The sequence below is a fragment of the Benincasa hispida genome, chromosome 9 (genome assembly GCF_027475165.1).
Source record: "Benincasa hispida cultivar pf3 chromosome 9, pf3_genome.v1.1, whole genome shotgun sequence".
Classification (NCBI taxonomy): domain Eukaryota; kingdom Viridiplantae; phylum Streptophyta; class Magnoliopsida; order Cucurbitales; family Cucurbitaceae; genus Benincasa; species Benincasa hispida.
In genome coordinates, this window is record NC_143486.1 from 6,613,704 (window position 1) to 6,630,771 (window position 17,068).

The following is a 17,068-nucleotide window of genomic DNA, read 5'->3' on the forward strand; positions in this document are numbered from 1 at the left end:
CTTACGTACATCCTAAACTATACTTATCTTCATGCATCTCACTAAATTGTTTGATCATAATTTGAGACATGGTGAAATTTTCTTTATTTTCTAAAATATTTGAGTATTCTTATGTATGATGAGAGCAGAAATGGAGATGCACTTAAAGTATTATCACTAAAAGTGTAGTTGTATTAATATTAATATTATATTGGTTTGAATTAAGAAAGCTGAAATCAATAATTAATCCCAGAAGATAACCCATTCTTCGGGGAGCCTTTTAACCGCCGACCCAAAGCTTCCCAGACAGCGCCAGCTAAATTCAACACATTATTTTCAAAACTTTATCAAACACCTTTTTTTTTTTTTTTTTACAAATTAAAAAAAAAACATATTTATTTGAAAAAATAAAATAAAAAATAGTTAATTTTTTTCAAAATTCTAGACAGCGATCTCATCACCAAAATGGCCCCTTTTTATAGGAATGTCCACAACTCACAAAAAACCCCCCATCTCTCACTCTCTTCTCTCTCCCTTCTTCTTCTTCACTTAAAAAAAAATCCAAATCCAAAGGCAGATTTTGAGCAATGGAACAACAAAACTCTGCAACAATGCAGAGTCTAAACACAGAAGAAGAAGAAGAAGTAGAATCATCCAAATCTACTAAAAAAGGAGGCCTTCTCACTATGCCTTTCATTATAGGTACGCTTGTAAACGATACTCAAATTCAATCACTATATCGACTAGAAACTCTTTACTAACGACTCGTTCTGGAATTTTGCAGTGAACGAGTCGTTGGAGAAAGTGGCGAGTTACGGGCTATTACCCAATATGATATTGTACTTAATGAAGGATTACAATTTGGGATTTGCTAAAGGAAATAACATCCTCTTTTTTTGGTCTGCTGCTACCAATTTCATGCCTCTTCTCGGTGCTTTTCTCTCTGATTCTTATTTGGGTCGTTTCCTCACCATTGGCTTTGGCTCCATTGCCAGTTTCTTGGTATTTTTCTCTTTTCTCTTTTCAATTCATCTTTTTATATTTTTAATTTCAGGATTTTCGAATTTTCCATCTTCCATTTATTACACTTTCAAATTTTTTAAATTCCAGATGGGAATTCATTTTTATTAATCATTTTCTACTTTTTTTCCTAATTATTAATGTGAAGGAAAAAAAAAAAAGAAAAAAGAAAAAAAGTAGTGTTTATTTTTGGGAAGATCTTGTTTATGTTAAAATTCAGATCTTTTTTATTCTCATAATACAAAGATTTTTTCTTTTTTCTTTCTCTTTTTTTTTTTTAAAAAAATGGGTTACTTACTTTTGAGAAATGAGCTCTCTCTCTCCCAGTCACTATTGTGTGTGTATTTGTTTTTAGCTTTTGTGTAATAAAGGTGTCAGTGATGAGATGGTATAATACTTTACTGTTTGTTTATGTCTCTCTTCTTTCATTCATCAAACAATCCACAGTTTTTTTTTTTTTTTTTAATTTAATTTATTTATAAATTATTATTGTTCAAGTGGGGCTTCCAATTCAGTTTTTTTTTTTTCTTTATTTTTCTTTTTGCTTCACACTTAAAGCTTTTCTAGTAATCCCATGGTTAGATTACGAGTTGAGACAAATTTTAGATTATATTTAATTAGATTGATTTGGGTTATCGAGACATTCATTTAAATTTCATTTTAAGAAAAAGTATAATGTTTATTAATACGTAGACAACGTCAATTTATTTATTTTCAGTTATATTCAATTAAGATTTGTTACTCCATTTTTAATATGTATTTTGAAAAATTGCATTTCATACAGTTCAAAATTCTTTTTATTTGGAGAATAAATAATAATTGTATCATAAAAAAAAATGTGTGTTTTAAAAATAAATCAAGTTTTGCTCAGTCCTATCTTTTGGACAAGGAGCAGAGTGTTTGGCCTTCAAATTATTTAATTGTGGGATCCACGGTACTTAGAGTAATTTTAGGCGAATCAAGAATTGTCCCGATCTAAACAAAATTTAGGAATTGAAATTCAAGTAATTAAATTGATGACGCTATCCAAATCATATGGGTTAGATTGTGTTTATCAAATTCTTTGGGTTATCGAGCTTTATGAATACCATTACTTAGTACAATAAATATAAATGAGTCATGGAGATTTAGATCTTGAGTTTTGAAAGGTGAATTATAGGTTAATTAGCACTAAATTATATATAATTAACACTAAACATGTGTTTTATACCTATGGAATTATGTTCTGGTCGACAATATTTTGAAAATTATCAAAATAGAATCTAAAAATGAGGATTTTAAAGCTGGATTTACGTCGTCGTTTTGTTATCTCTCTGTCTCTGGCAGGGCATGTTACTTCTATGGCTAACGGCGATGGTTCCGGCGACGAAACCACCGGCGTGCGATCAGCTCCACCCTGAGACCTGCCGATCTCCGACCGCCGGCCAAATGACACTTCTCGCCACGGCCTTGATCCTGATGTCCATCGGGGCCGGCGGCGTCCGACCGTGCACTCTGGCCTTCGGCGCCGACCAAATCGACCGGCGGGAGAATCCGAACAACAAAAGAATGCTGGAGAGATTCTTCGGGTGGTACTACGCATCGGCTTCGTTTTCAGTTCTAATCGCATTAACCGGAATTGTTTACATTCAAGATCACGTGGGTTGGAAAGTGGGATTCGGAGTTCCGGCGAGTCTTATGCTTTTCGGTACCGTTCTGTTCTTTGCGGCTTCGTCGATTTATGTGAAACAGAAGGCTACCAAGAGTTTGTTTAGTAGCTTTGCGCAAGTCGCCGTCGCCGCGTTTAAGAATCGGAGATTCCCACTCCCACCGTCGCCGGCGTCTAATAAGTGGTTTTATCATAAGGACTCTTGTTTCACTCAACCCTCTGATAAGCTCAGGTAAATTTTGTTTTAATTAAATTATAAATTTTGTTTGTTTAATTAAAAATTAGAATTTTATGATAAAATCTCGTAAATGGTCATAAAACTTTAATAAATAATCTTTGAGTACAACTCTTTATGAATTTTTTTATCAAACAAATCCATTCTAACTTTTAAATTATAGGACTAAATTCTAAACCTCAATCATGGCTAAATTTATAATTTAATCTTCTATGTTTGTTTGGTTTTGTTTTAATAGTGTTATTTGTTATGACATTTTTTTCTTTTTTTTTTTCTTTACTGGGAGTTTATTTTATACATAATTTACTTTTTAAAATATATTTTTTTTCTTATTTATAAGAATTTTAATTGTTTGTCGAGATTTTTTTTTTCAAAATAATAATATTTGATGATTTAAAATTTTTTTATTTAATAACCTCTATAGATTGTGTTTCATTTACATTTTATTTGTATAATTTTGAAAATATTAGTCTTGAAGAAGGTGGGGTTTATGTAATGAAGTACGATTATAGTGGTTTTTTCTTTTTAATTTTATTAAACCACAGAAAATCATGCTTAAATTTTATTAAAAATTTATTAATTAAATAGGTAAAAGAAAAACATTGGGTTGTGGCAAATATTTAATATGGTAGTGATGAGATGAATTGTATTATACAATTAAATAATATTAATCAAATTATAATGTTTGAAACTTTGCGGAATAATTTGAAATTATAGAGATTAAATTTGTTGTTATTTATTATATATCATTGAATTGGAAAGGTGATTTTGTTTCATGTATTATTGCTTTGATGGGCAATAAAGTAAATAAACACTTTTTCTTCCCAATCTTTTGAGTTGTTAAGGTAATATAAAATTATATATAGTGTGTGTTGTTGTCATGACAATTAATGTTAAGCATGTGCTTTTATTTGTTAATCATTTATCTTTCTATAAAGTGCTATCACTTTCTTTGAAGTGCTTCCTTTGCTTTTAGAAGTATAATATATGTGATTTCTTAATTATAAAACTTAATTTGATTGGTCCTTTTCTTAAAAGTACTCTTTTTTTTAAAAAAAAATAATTAATTAAAGTAACTAATTTTTAGAAGGAATATGTTATGCATCAATTGGGTTCATGTTCATGTTTCTTTTAAACCTTCCAAATTTCTATCTATATTTAGACCCACATTATTAAAAGTGTATAGTCTTTCAACATATTCAAAAAAACCATGTTTGACTAAAATTTCAAATAATATTTGCTTTTCAAACTTTTTAATAAAGAACAGCATTTATGCAACAACCCCCAAAATATGTGTTTTTATTTTTTATTTTTTATTTATTTTATTGTTATTGTTTTTTTAGAGTTCTATTTCTTTTCAAATGATTCTTTTATATAGTTGAATACATGTTTTTAATCTTCTAAAAGTGATCTTTTAAAACCACTTGTTATTTTTTTTAAAAGCAATTACATATTACATACAACTTTAAAAGTTCATGATTTTTTACTCAGTTTTGTAAAATTTATGGATGAAACTTGTAATTCAATCAATTATCTTTTTTTTTAATCTACTTTTAATCTATTAGTTTAAAGTTACTATCAATATGTAATGTTTCGAAATGGTATTTATTTAATATTTGAAGTTTTAAAATCGAATAGCATTAATTTAACATTTTTTTTCTAAATTGTCATCACAGGTTAACCTAATGGCCAAATAAGATATTAAATTTGTTAAATTCATGACAACCACCTACTTAAATTTTCAAGTTTCCTTAATAACAAAAATGTTATAGGGTTATAAAGTCATTTGATGAGATTAAGTAGAGATGGATGAGAATAATCTAACGAGATTGATAATACAAATATTATGTCTTAAATTATGCAAATAAATATACCTATGTTGTTGCCAAATCTTCTAATATTATTACATCATATATTTTCGTTAATCAAATGGTTAAAAATTAACTTAACATTGAATTTGAATGGGATTGTTTTTAGGTTTTTGAATAAAGCCTGTGTGGTGAAGAACCCAGGGCAAGACATCGCCGGCGACGGTACCGCTGCAGATCCATGGAGTTTATGCACAGTGGAGCAAGTGGAAGAACTCAAAACCCTAATCAAAGTAATTCCGATCTGGTCCACCGGCGTAATGATGTCCATTAACATCAGCCAAAGCTCTTTCCCTCTTCTTCAAGCCAAATCCATGGACCGTCACATCTCTTCCACTTTCCAAATCCCCGCCGGCTCATTCGGCACCTTCGTCATCATCACCATCGTCATCTGGGTCATCCTCTACGACCGCGCCATTCTCCCTCTCGCCTCCAAAATCCGCGGCAAACCAGTCCATTTTGGAGTCAAATCTCGAATGGGAGCCGGTCTCGTTTGCTCCGCCATGTCAATGGCACTCTCCGCCATCGTCGAGAACATCCGCCGCAGAAAAGCCATCGCACTAGGCATCGTCGATGATCCCAACGCCGTCGTCGACATGTCGGCTCTGTGGCTCGTTCCACAACATTGCTTGAATGGATTGGCCGAAGCCCTAAATGCGATTGGCCAAACTGAGTTTTACTACTCCGAATTCCCCAAAACGATGTCGAGCGTTGCTTCTTCATTGTTCGGATTGGGAATGGCGGTGGCAAATTTGTTGGCTAGTGCGATTATGAGTACTGTGGATAATGTAACTTCGAAAGGGGGAAAAGAGAGCTGGGTTTCGAAGAACATAAACAAAGGGCATTTCGAGAATTACTATTGGCTTCTTGCAATTTTGAGTGCTATCAATATCTTGTACTATGTTGTGTGTAGCTGGGCTTATGGACCGAGTGTGGATCAGAGAAGAACCGCCATGGACGACGGAAAGATCAGCTCAAATGAGGAAGAATTGTCAATGTTGGAAGCTAGGGTTAAGGAAGAAGAAGGAGAGTTCCAAAAGGCCAAGGAATTGCAGGCTTGAATATGGAGTTTGTGTGTGTGTATATACGTTCTTTTTGTTGGTCAGTGTACTATTTGTTTGATCAAACAGCCAAGAGGGGCATAATCATATATATATGTATAATCCTAAGTTTGCATTTGCATATTCTATAATTTATTTCTCCTTCTGAGTTACTTTAGAAAGCTATATCCACCATAAAAGTGACCGTATTAGACCCCATTAAAGAAATAATTCAACCGATTAAAGCATATATCATCGACTTTTACAACTCATTCCAAAAGCAACAAGTTCTAGAAGAACAACGGTTTGTTCTTCGGTTGACTATGAATGGTATACATTATTGAAGCTAATTAATTGCTTAACAGCACAAATTACAAGTTATCAAATAATCAATACTAATACTATTACCAAGAAAAATGCAATTCAAGAGAAGTTTCCATCTTCATTAAACAGAATGAAAGAATTCAACCCACCGTTCCGAGGGGCAGCGAGTCCATCAACAGTAACATGGACGATAACTAGGAAAAAACTTGTCATCGTATTATATTATTATTATTTTATCAATCTGTCTTAACAATGTATTTGCACAGAAATGACAGTTTTAACAACTGAAATCTCCAATCTGGATTACCTTGTATGGAGCAAGCTTGTCTTTAGCCCATGTGGGGAGTTCATCTAAGCTCATAGTAGGCTTGGGACTCATCAGGCGTCGTCATTTTTTTGTTGGGCTGAAGCACAATAATTGCACGAACACGTTCTCCATGGTCTTTGTCTGGTAATCCCAACACACAACATTCTATGACAGACAGATGCTGCACAAGTGATTTGGCTGGTGGTCATTTCATGTTCTTTATTCTTCCTTTTCTATTGTAAGTGTGAGGGTTGTCTTTCACTTTCCTTGAGAGAGAGTACAAAGGATAACAATGAGGTAACCTTCAAAATCACTGATTCTCAATCTCTAATGCTGAGAATTTATATCCTCCGACGTTCATGATATCGGTGCTTGAACCTGAAACATGAGGGGGAAAAAATGTTCAATGCATGACATTGACATGGATTCTTGACCATTAATTTATCATTACAGAGAATAGAGAAAACACCAGGGAAAGTTATGGAAGGAGTATAAGACTAAGAATGGATCGTTGATGAGTTAATGGTGGGGCACTTCCAAGTTATCTTGCTATTGGCTGAACTCAACTCAACTACAGGAGAGAGATACTTGGCCTCTGAATTCCTTGTGCCACCCACTTTGGGATATACTTATCTCAAAATATACAAAGTTACAAGTCAATTCTATTGCCTATTATGCACATAATAGCTGACAAGGGCATGAAGCTCAGAAAGTCATTGTTTTCAAACATGATATGAGCATCCAAACACATTACACATCTCTGAAATGCTTTGTTAACAACCTCTAGCTGTCAGATGCATGTACCAACTCCTATAGGACTGGCAAAAATGGAACATCGAAGGATCCCGCGACATTCTCATGCCCAACAAGGAATAAGACAACATGTTTTATTCAACAGGGTAAAAGATAATGTTATTGTCTAATAGGTATCAATTAATTACTTCATCACATGCTCAGACCACTAAACATGTCATCTGATAAACGGGTCATGAAAGTTAAGAATACAAATAGTTGACAAGCACTGGTAAGCAGTAGAGCAGCCAATTGATGAACTATGAACTAGAATCGTAGCGTATTGGTGAAGGACTTGAAGAAGAAGGCATCTTATAAATAGAAGCACCAGATACTTGTATTTTAGTGGTAACTTACGTTCTAGTATGATGTAGTAACCATCTTCACCGAGTTGATAGAACTAAAACACAATAAAACTATGTTGAAATGTAAATGATGGAAACTTATAAGATAACCAAGTATTTTGACTACCCTCCCCCCTTGAGATCTCTCAAGACCTAATTCACTCTCCAAAATATTGCTTATCTTCTATATTCCCTCCCTCTTATTTATAGCCAAACAAACTCTCTAGCTAATTACTAATATACCTTTAATACTCTAACAACACCCTAATACCATTCCCATCAAAGTCTAGCATATCTGGTCTTGAAGAAACCACCATCAGTTAACGATTCTTTGGTAATCTACCTTTTTTTTCATGATGTTATAATTCTATAGTCAGGGTTTTTCATTCTTGTAAATATTTTGTGATATTTTCTTTTGCTATGCTTTGTACACTTGTATATATATTCATATCTTTGGTGAATGAATAGAGTATTCTGATTCTTTCTCAAACCTAAGAGTTTTACATGGTATCAGAGCTCTCTAAACAAACTTAGGGTTTTGTGAACCTTAGGGTTTGAGAATTTAGAACCCATTTGTGATATGTTTAGGGTTTTGTGGAGAGGTGAGTTTACACGTTTGCTCACAGTCGTCATCTTTGGTTTGTTCGTCGTCGTTAGCCGCCGCCGCAGGGAAAAAAAAGCTGTTTTTTCGACACCACCCAGTCCAACGAGGAGCCCAGCCGCCGATCTACAAAACCCCAAAGTTCGGTTGCCATCTGACCAGCACGTGAGGCTCACGCGCCGATTGTTCCAGCTTGCTATCCGTCCACGCGCCGGCGCGTGTAGGCGTGTGCACCGTCGTTTTTCGTCCGTCTTCTGTGGGTTTCCTTAGTGTTGTTGGCTCTTCTTGGTGGTGTGTTTGTTTGAGATATATAGATATACTCACTGGTTATAAATACATCTCTTTGGTAAATTAGGGTTTGATTCTCTGTTGTCCGGTGTCTATTTTTTGAGGTAATGGCTTGATAAGAAACTAGTAATGTCTGAGATTGTTCCTATGGTGTCAAAAGTAACTAAACACAAGTTGAAGGATCCAACTACTATTCATGGAGATCAAATCCAGGAGGTGTTGTTTGCTATTATTGTCATAAACCTGGCCATACAAAATGTGAATGCAGAAGATTGCCGAATAAAGGTCAAAGGATGCCATCACCCTCTGCACATGTCGCCTCTACTCCTGATAATCTTGACAAGTCAATTACGATTTCTGCAGAGGAGTTTGCTAAATTTCAGCAGTATCAAGAGTCATTGAAGGCATCATCTTCTACTCCCATTACGACCATCGGACAGGTAACATTTCTAAATGCCTTCTTTCCTCCACGTCAAAATGGGTCATTGACTCTGGCACTACAGACCATATGACAGGTAACCCCAGTTTATTCTCTAACCTTTGTACATCTACCTCTTCACCTAATGTCACTATAGCTGATGGAACCTCCACTCCTGTTTTAGGATCAGGAACCGTCCATCTCACTGAATCAATTTCTTTGTCATCAGTTTTAAATTTACCACATTTCTCGTTTAATTTGATTTCAGTCAGTAAACTCACTCGTGATCTTCATTGTTGTGTCTCCTTTTTTCCTGGTTATTGCTTATTTCAGGATCTTACGACGAAACAGACTATTGGTAAAGGGCGGGAATTTGGAGGTCTTTACATCTTTGAACCACGAACACCTACGGCCATCACATGCTCTAGCGTGTTGTCTCCCTTTGAAAAGCATTGTCATTTGGGTCATCCGTCTATCACTGTGTTGAAGAGTCTTCGTCCACAACTTCAACATTTGTCTTCTTTAGATTGTGAGTCATATCAGTTTGCTAAATTTCATCGTTTGAGTTCGTAACCTCGAGTCAATAAATGAGCTAGTGCTCCTTTTGAATTAGTCCATTTTGATGTTTGGGGTCCATGTCCTGTTGAGTCCAAAGGAGGATTTAGGTATTTTGTTACATTTGTCGATGACTATTCTCGTGTTACGTGGTTATATTTAATGAAAAGTCATTATGAGTTACTTTCTCATTTTCGTAACTTCCATGCTGAAATTCAAACTCAGTTTAGTGGTGCTCTTAAAATCTTACGGAGTGATAATGCTAAGGAATATTTCTCTCATACACTCAAGTCTTATTTAGATGCCCATGGCATTCTTCATCAATCTTTTTGTGTCGATACTCCATCTCAAAATGGGATTGTAGAACGAAAGAATCGTCATCTCCTTGAGACAGGCAGAGCTTTGATGTTTCAGATGCATGTTCCAAAATCCTTTTGGGCTGATGCTGTTTCCACAACTTGTTTCTTAATAAATCGCATGCCCTCTTCCATTCTTAAGGGTGAGATACCTTTTCGTACTTTATGCCCCAAGCAACATTTGTTTCCCCTTCCACCCAAAATATTTGGTTGTACCTGTTTTGTTCGGGATGTTCGGCCTCAGCATACCAAGCTGGATCCAAAGTCCTTAAAATGTATTTTCCTTGGTTATTCCCGTATCCAAAAGGGGTATCGGTGTTATTGTCCTAGTTTAAATAAATATTTAGTGTCTCCTGATATCACGTTTTTTTAACATACCCCATCTTTTTCATCACCGTCTTTCTCTTCGAATAAGAGTCAAGGGGAGCATAAGGAATTAGAGGATGATTTCCTTGTCTACACAGTTATTTCTCTTTCCGATCCTCTTCCTGATTCATCTCTACCTGTGGCTACCTCTACTCTTCCTCCCATCGTTAAGGTCTATACTCGACAACCTCCTCCAGTTCCATGCCTTGTACCAGACTTCTTCGTCATTGGATCTAGAAACGAGTAATGATCTTCCTATTGCTCTTCATAAAGGTAAATGTACATGTGCTCATCCTATTTCCTCTTTTGTTTCATATAACCATTTTTCGCCTTCCACATGTTCATTCATTGCATCCTTAGAGTCTGTATCCATCTCGAAAACTGTTCATGAGGCTTTGTCTCATCCTGGTTGGTGTGCCGCAATGGTGGAGGAGATGACTGCCTTATATGATAATTGTACTTGGGATTTAGTTTTTCTCCCTGCAGGAAAGAAAGCTATCGGTTCCAAATGGGTGTTTGCAGTTAAAGTCAATCCTGATGGTTCTATTGCTCGGTTAAAAGCATGCTTTGTAGCGAAAGGCTACGCACAAACTTATGGCGTTGACTATGCTAATACTTTTTCTCCTGTAGCAAAAATGGCATCTGTGAGGTTGTTTATTTCATTAGCTTCAATCAATCATTGGCTTTTACATCAGCTTGATATTAAAAATGCATTTCTTCATGGTGATCTTCAAGAAGAGGTGTATATGGAGCAACCACCAGGGTTTGTTGTTCAAGGGGAGAATGGAACGGTGTGTCGCCTTCGTAAATCCTTGTATGGATTAAAGCAGAGCCCACGAGCTTGGTTTGAAAAATTTAGTCAGGTGATTGAAAGTTTTGGAATGCGGAAGAACAGGTCAGATCATTCAGATTTTTTTAAGAGATCTGAGGGTGGTGTCATCTTGTTAATCGTATATGTGGATGATATTGTGATTATTGGTGATGATGCTTTAGGTATCGAGTCTCTAAAGATCTTTCTTCATAGTCAATTCCATACAAAAGATTTGGGCATGTACAAAAGATTTGGGCATGTTGAAATACTTCTTAGGAATTGAGGTAATAAGAAGCAAGAAAGGAATTCTATATCACAGAGAAAATATATATACTTGACTTGTTGATTGAAACAGGAAAGCTAGGGGCTAAGCCATGTAGTACCCCAATGATGCCCAACTTACAACTCACAAAAGATGGAGAATTGTTAAAAGATCCTGAAAGATATAGAAAGTTAGCGAGAAAACTTAATTATCTTACAGTGACTCGACCCGACATAGCCTATTCAGTAAATATTGTGAATCAGTACATGTCATGCCCTACAGTTGATCATTGGGCTGCATTGGAATAGATTCTTTGTTATTTGAAGGCTGCTCTCGGGCGTGGTTTATTATATAAGGATTATGGTCATACTAATATTGAATGTTTCTCAGACGCTAATTGGACAGGATCTAAAGAAGACAAAAGATCAACCTCAGGGTATTGTGTTTTTGTTGGTAGTAATTTGATTTCTTGGAAGTGAAGAAGCAAAATGTGGTGTCACGTTCAAGTGCAGAATCAGAATATAGAGCAATGGCACAATCTGTGTGTGAATTGATTTGGATATATGAATTTCTTGTTGAGTTGGGATTTGAAATCACCACACCGACAAAGTTGTGGTGTGATAATCAAGCAGCACTTCATATTGTGTCTAATCTAGTATTTCATGAAAGGACTAAACATATTGAAGTTGATTGCCATTTTGTACGTGAGAAAATTCAACAAGGGTTGGTATCTACAGGATATGTGAAGACTGGAGAACAATTAGGAGATATCTTCACAAAAGCATTGGATGGAAGACGTATAGATTATCTATGTAACAAGTTGGACATGATTAACATATATGCTCCAACTTGAGGGGGAGTGTTATAATTCTATAGTTAGGGTTTTCCATTCTTGTAAATGTTTTGTGATATTTTCCTTTTCTATGCTTTGTACATTTGTATATATTCATATCTTTGGTGAATAAATAGAGTATTTTGATTCTTTCTCAAACCTAAGAGTTTTACACATGAGAACAATTCTTTGGTAATGTGCAGAAAGAAAAATCATTGGATTTATTTGAATAAATTACCATTCCTTTTTTCTCTCTCTAGTAAAGGTGCATGTGTGGGGAGTAGATTTTAAGCTAGAACCCCCCTCATTATATAGTCCAATGATATGTAGGGTGGGGATTTGAACCTCCGACTTCTTAGTTGAAGGGTTAAGAGTACATGCCTTAACCACTATGGTGGTTCATTTTTCAATTATTCAACTAGTAAAATACCGAGTATATAAGGTGTCAGTCAGAATATATTCCAATTTTGGACAGTAAAATACTCAAATCAATAAGACATTCAAACTACATATTTTTACAATTCTACACTACTGTTAGAATTCCACCTAACAAGAAGACTTAAAGAACGCAAGAACCACAAAAATGTAATATGTTGCGATATAAGAGAAGTTACAATATACCAATAGCATTCCGAGAGGGTTATCTCACCAAAATCATCCACCCTCTCTAAAGTTTATAGCTCCCTTTGTTTATAGTCAAAACCCCACTAGTTAAGTACTCATAATACAGCCTACTAATATGCAACTAATATTACCCATATACCCCTAACTATTATTCTCACATCTACCTTCCTCAGGAAGCTTCCAATATTCTTTAAACATTGAAGGACATCTAATACATAGCTCACCCTCCCAGTTTGAATCATTACTACTCCCATCATCTGCAACAATCTTGGGCTAACACGTGTTAGGCATATGAAAGAAAGTTGAGAAGATAGAGATAGAGTAGTATTTACGATTCAGTGGTGAGTAGATCTTTCACTATGGCTTTACAAGGATGGCTGAAAGTTCATCTCACTTGTCAGATGCACATGATAACCAACACCATTTTTACAGCCTTATTACGCAAGTAGCGGACCAAAGTGCACCAAGCAAAATAACCGTTCTGAAATTGAAGAAGATTATGAAGATTATAACTATAGTCACTTGTTAAATGAATCCCAATATTATCATCCGCTTCCAAACACAAGAAGCCACCATTAGTTCAACCCCAAAATAAAGTCAACAATACAACAACTCATCCCAAAAACATAAGAACAAACAAGTCATATCTAGTTGGTGTGTGAGTATAAATAAACAGCACAAGTTCAAAAAACCAAACCCACAAAAGAACAATCGAAATACAGTTCCAAATCAAATTAGTAGAGAAACTTTCGAAATGACCCAGAAACCAAATGCAGAAGAGCAAAACAAACTTCCCATTTCTTTGTGTTAATCATAAGAAGCAAGGAAGAAAACTCGCCTGAAAACAGCCGAGAACGTGGAAAACAGAGCTTGGGAACACTGCTCCCAAGACGAAAGCAAGCAGAAGTCGATCGAATGGCGATCAAATGAGAAGGGGCAAGCGAAAGATGACAAATAGGAGTAAAAGAAGAGGTGGGGTAATTAAATGCAGAAGAGTTCATGAAGAAATGATATATAAATCGGCATTCGATTGGCCATCTGGGGTTTTAGTTTTGTATCACAACAACTTTTCTGGTTAAGAAATTCAAGTAATCGGGGTAGTGGTTCCATCTTGCAAAAGGGTAATGGAAGGAGTTCTGGATTCCCCAGAATGAGGGCATACGCATAATGAAGGGTCAATACAATACAGATGCGGCCATCAAACATCAAAGGAAAACCAGTGGCATTTCTCGAAATTCTGTGGGGGAAGTAATGCTTGCCGGTTCATTTCAGAGATTGATTCACTCCAAGCTCTGGCGATTCGGGATAGTTTCGGACATTGCAAAGCAATCAGTAATGCGCTTTGACGAAGCATTGAGGCATCCGTGAAATGGATGGGGAATTGAGTGAGGAAGCTTGAGGTTTTCTGATTTGAATATAATTTAGGAAAGTATAAAAAAAAGAAGAAGAAACAATAATAATAAATTAAATTAAATTTAACAAATAGAATATTAGAATTTAGGACCTTAAATGCATCCTTGAATGCTTGTCATGATGACCTAGATAGTGTAGTGATATTTACCTCTCAATTTTTGTTCAACATTATAGCAGTTTCAAAAATAATAATAATATGAACATACCTACATATCCCAAAAAATATATATATTTAAAGGACAAATGTTTGTCAGATCAGGTACACTATGCCAATTCTCACATATTTGGAAGGAGAAAAGAAACAAATTTATAATAAAAGTAGCAAAAATACACCTACTTTCTCGTCTAAGGAAAAGAAAAACTCAAAAGTAGATCTTACTAATCAAAATAGAGCTTCACTGTAATTCAAATAAAATCTAATATATTTTTGGGAAATTTGGGCTGATGACCTAATATTCAGCCCATAATGCCAATTGAACCCATTTTTTTTAAAAACTGTTAATTGACCCTCTACTTACATCATCACGGTATGAGATTACAAAAATGCTCCTCTAGTCTATACGATACTTGTGCGCTCAAACTTAACGGTCGTCCCACGCTCAAAATTCTCGTGCAAGTGTTGTTCAATCTCGCTCTGCAAAACCATCGTCCATCTACTGCCGTAATCGAAGTTCTTAGGTAAGTGAATTTAATGTTTGTCTTGCATGTTGTGTTGCGTCTTTTTATATTGGTTTCATTTGATCGGTCGTCACGTTCATAATTGGTTTGGGGATTTAATCGGTCGTGTCTGTTTTTTATTTTGGGTTTCGATGTGTTTTCGATGTGTTATGCATTGGTTGAGGATGAAGAAGATATAGTTAGAGTCAGACAAGGTAGTGCGCGAGTTTTGGGAGAGCAAGATGGGCTAGAGCGAGACAAGAGAGAGGGAGATAAACGAGAGGGAAATGAGCGAGATTGGCGAGATTGAGACTATAACAATATGCTTTGTTAGTGATTTTTTAGTACAAACCTGTTAATTGATAAATTGAATGTTCATACAATGCAGGAGTAATTTAAGATATCAAAATCTTTGAAAATTCGTGAAGTTGGTAGGTTTCCCGGGCAAGTAACCAGCCTGGCCCACATTGCCAATGCCAACAAGATTGTAAAGGAGAAGCTTACTAGAAGGAAGTTAAAGATGTTCAAGAGAACAGTTTTTGGGCGATTTGTAGACACTGAACTTGTATTCAACAACCCACTAATCCACCATATGTTATTGAGGGAATTGAAGAAGTCGGGAGCGGACTCGATTAATTTCTTTGTCAGAGGAAAGATCGTCACATTTTCAAAGGACAACTTTTTATTGATCACTGGTTTGTGGTGGCTTCCTACGCAAGTTGTGAAGAGTCCTCACAAGAACTTGCGACGAGTTACTTTGGTAATTGGTCAACCTTAGACGCATTCCACTTGAATTTACTAGAAGAATAATACAAAAATTTAGTATTTGAAAACGACAATGATGCTGTTAAAATTACCCTAGTATATTACACAGAGGTTGCAATGATGAGTAAAAACAAGCAAAAGAATGTTTCGATGGTATTCTATTTGACGATGTTGAAGACATAAATTATGACAACAATCTTGATTGGGGTACAATTATTTGGTAGAGGACACTCGACGCCCTGAAGACTACACCAAATTACAAGGTTGGTTTATACAAGGAGAAGATGAGGGGAAATAAAAATTATGTCGTGAAGTACTCCCTCCATGGATTTCCCCAAGCATTCCAGGTAGATGTTCCTTAACTTAATTTTATCTTTAGTTTAACATTAACATATTATAAATATGAGTTGTTTGGATTTAAGTGTGGATGTACGAGATCCTATTGTTAATAGCAGGGAATGTTGTCACTCAAAAGAACAAGGTAGTTGTGCCTCGTATATTACAATGATCATGCTCCCACTCGGTGTCATTCAAAGTACTCAAGAGAGACATTTTTTTAGTCTCAAAATGTAAGTGTAATCTAGCCACAGTAAGTTTATTCGGTTGTTAAATGTACACTAACCATCTTACTGGGTTGGATCCTTAATGCAGAAAAAATTTAAAGAGGGTCTTGTCATGTCTGATGCTAAGAAGAAGTTTCAGGACACTCCAATTGATAAACGGGCCATAAGACAAGTACACTCCGACACCGAGAGTTCAGAGTGAAGGAACTCTTATCAAAGAATACCTCTGAGCGGAAGCGAGATCGTTCCCAACTCATTGTGACAGAATGACCGCATTTACAATGAACAAATATGCAATATTCAACAAATTACCAATATGCTGGGAAACATAAATAACAAAGAGAATGAAAACATACCAGTTGAAGAACCCTTCTTCGCCTTAGAACTCGTTCTCGTACATGAGTGCTCCTCTCACTCTCGCTAAGCACGTCCAAGAAAATCATTCATTAAATCCCGATCATTTACCCACGAACAGCCTTCAGACGAACACAGCAACGAGGAGGACACCACCACTTAGAACCCTCGATATTCTTGGTGTGAGAATCTAGGAGGTGTGGGCTTTATTGGATTTGGCAGAGGGAAGGAGGAAAAAAGATCGTATACCACGACCAAGCAAGTGGGAGAAGCCTGATATCTATCTTATAGATGATGCTTGATCATTTAGGAAGCGGTACACGATCGTTTAGTAAATAGGTTGCGATCATATAGACTATCGTTTAGTAAATGCTCGGATGCACGATCGTTTAGCAAATCCTATGTGATCATGTAGTAAAAGGTGTGCTTGTATACAATCATGTAGAAACGTTGAGCTATTGTGTAGGCTCTCACTTTGCTATACGATAGGCAATATATAACTTTTTGTGAGCAAATGACAGATCTCTTGCAAAATGAAAACGATTTTCATTTTATCTTGCAGTTATACAAACTAAATAAAACCTCCCATTATCACACGATTACGGAGAAAAAATCGACACAACAATTATCCCATAATTGTCAAATA

The 17,068-nt window shown here is 35.6% G+C and overlaps 1 protein-coding gene and 1 long non-coding RNA gene across 2 annotated transcripts; one reads left to right on the top strand and one right to left on the bottom strand.

Annotated features, from left to right (window-relative positions):
• Positions 1–440: 440 nt before the first annotated feature.
• LOC120085601 (protein NRT1/ PTR FAMILY 1.1) lies at positions 441–5,942 on the top strand. Its single transcript, XM_039041668.2, has 4 exons — positions 441–681; positions 764–981; positions 2,326–2,879; positions 4,860–5,942. The coding sequence occupies exons 1-4, from the start codon at positions 567–569 to the stop codon at positions 5,809–5,811; spliced, it is 1,839 nt and encodes a 612-aa protein (XP_038897596.1). The 5' UTR covers positions 441–566; the 3' UTR covers positions 5,812–5,942.
• A 270-nt stretch (positions 5,943–6,212) lies between these two features.
• LOC120085603 (uncharacterized) lies at positions 6,213–14,287 on the bottom strand. The gene is made up of 4 exons (XR_005483997.2): positions 14,175–14,287; positions 13,509–14,075; positions 13,003–13,151; positions 6,213–6,799 (listed from the first exon to the last, which is right to left on the bottom strand). It is a non-coding gene; the product is annotated as an uncharacterized LOC120085603 (long non-coding RNA).
• Positions 14,288–17,068: the final 2,781 nt, after the last annotated feature.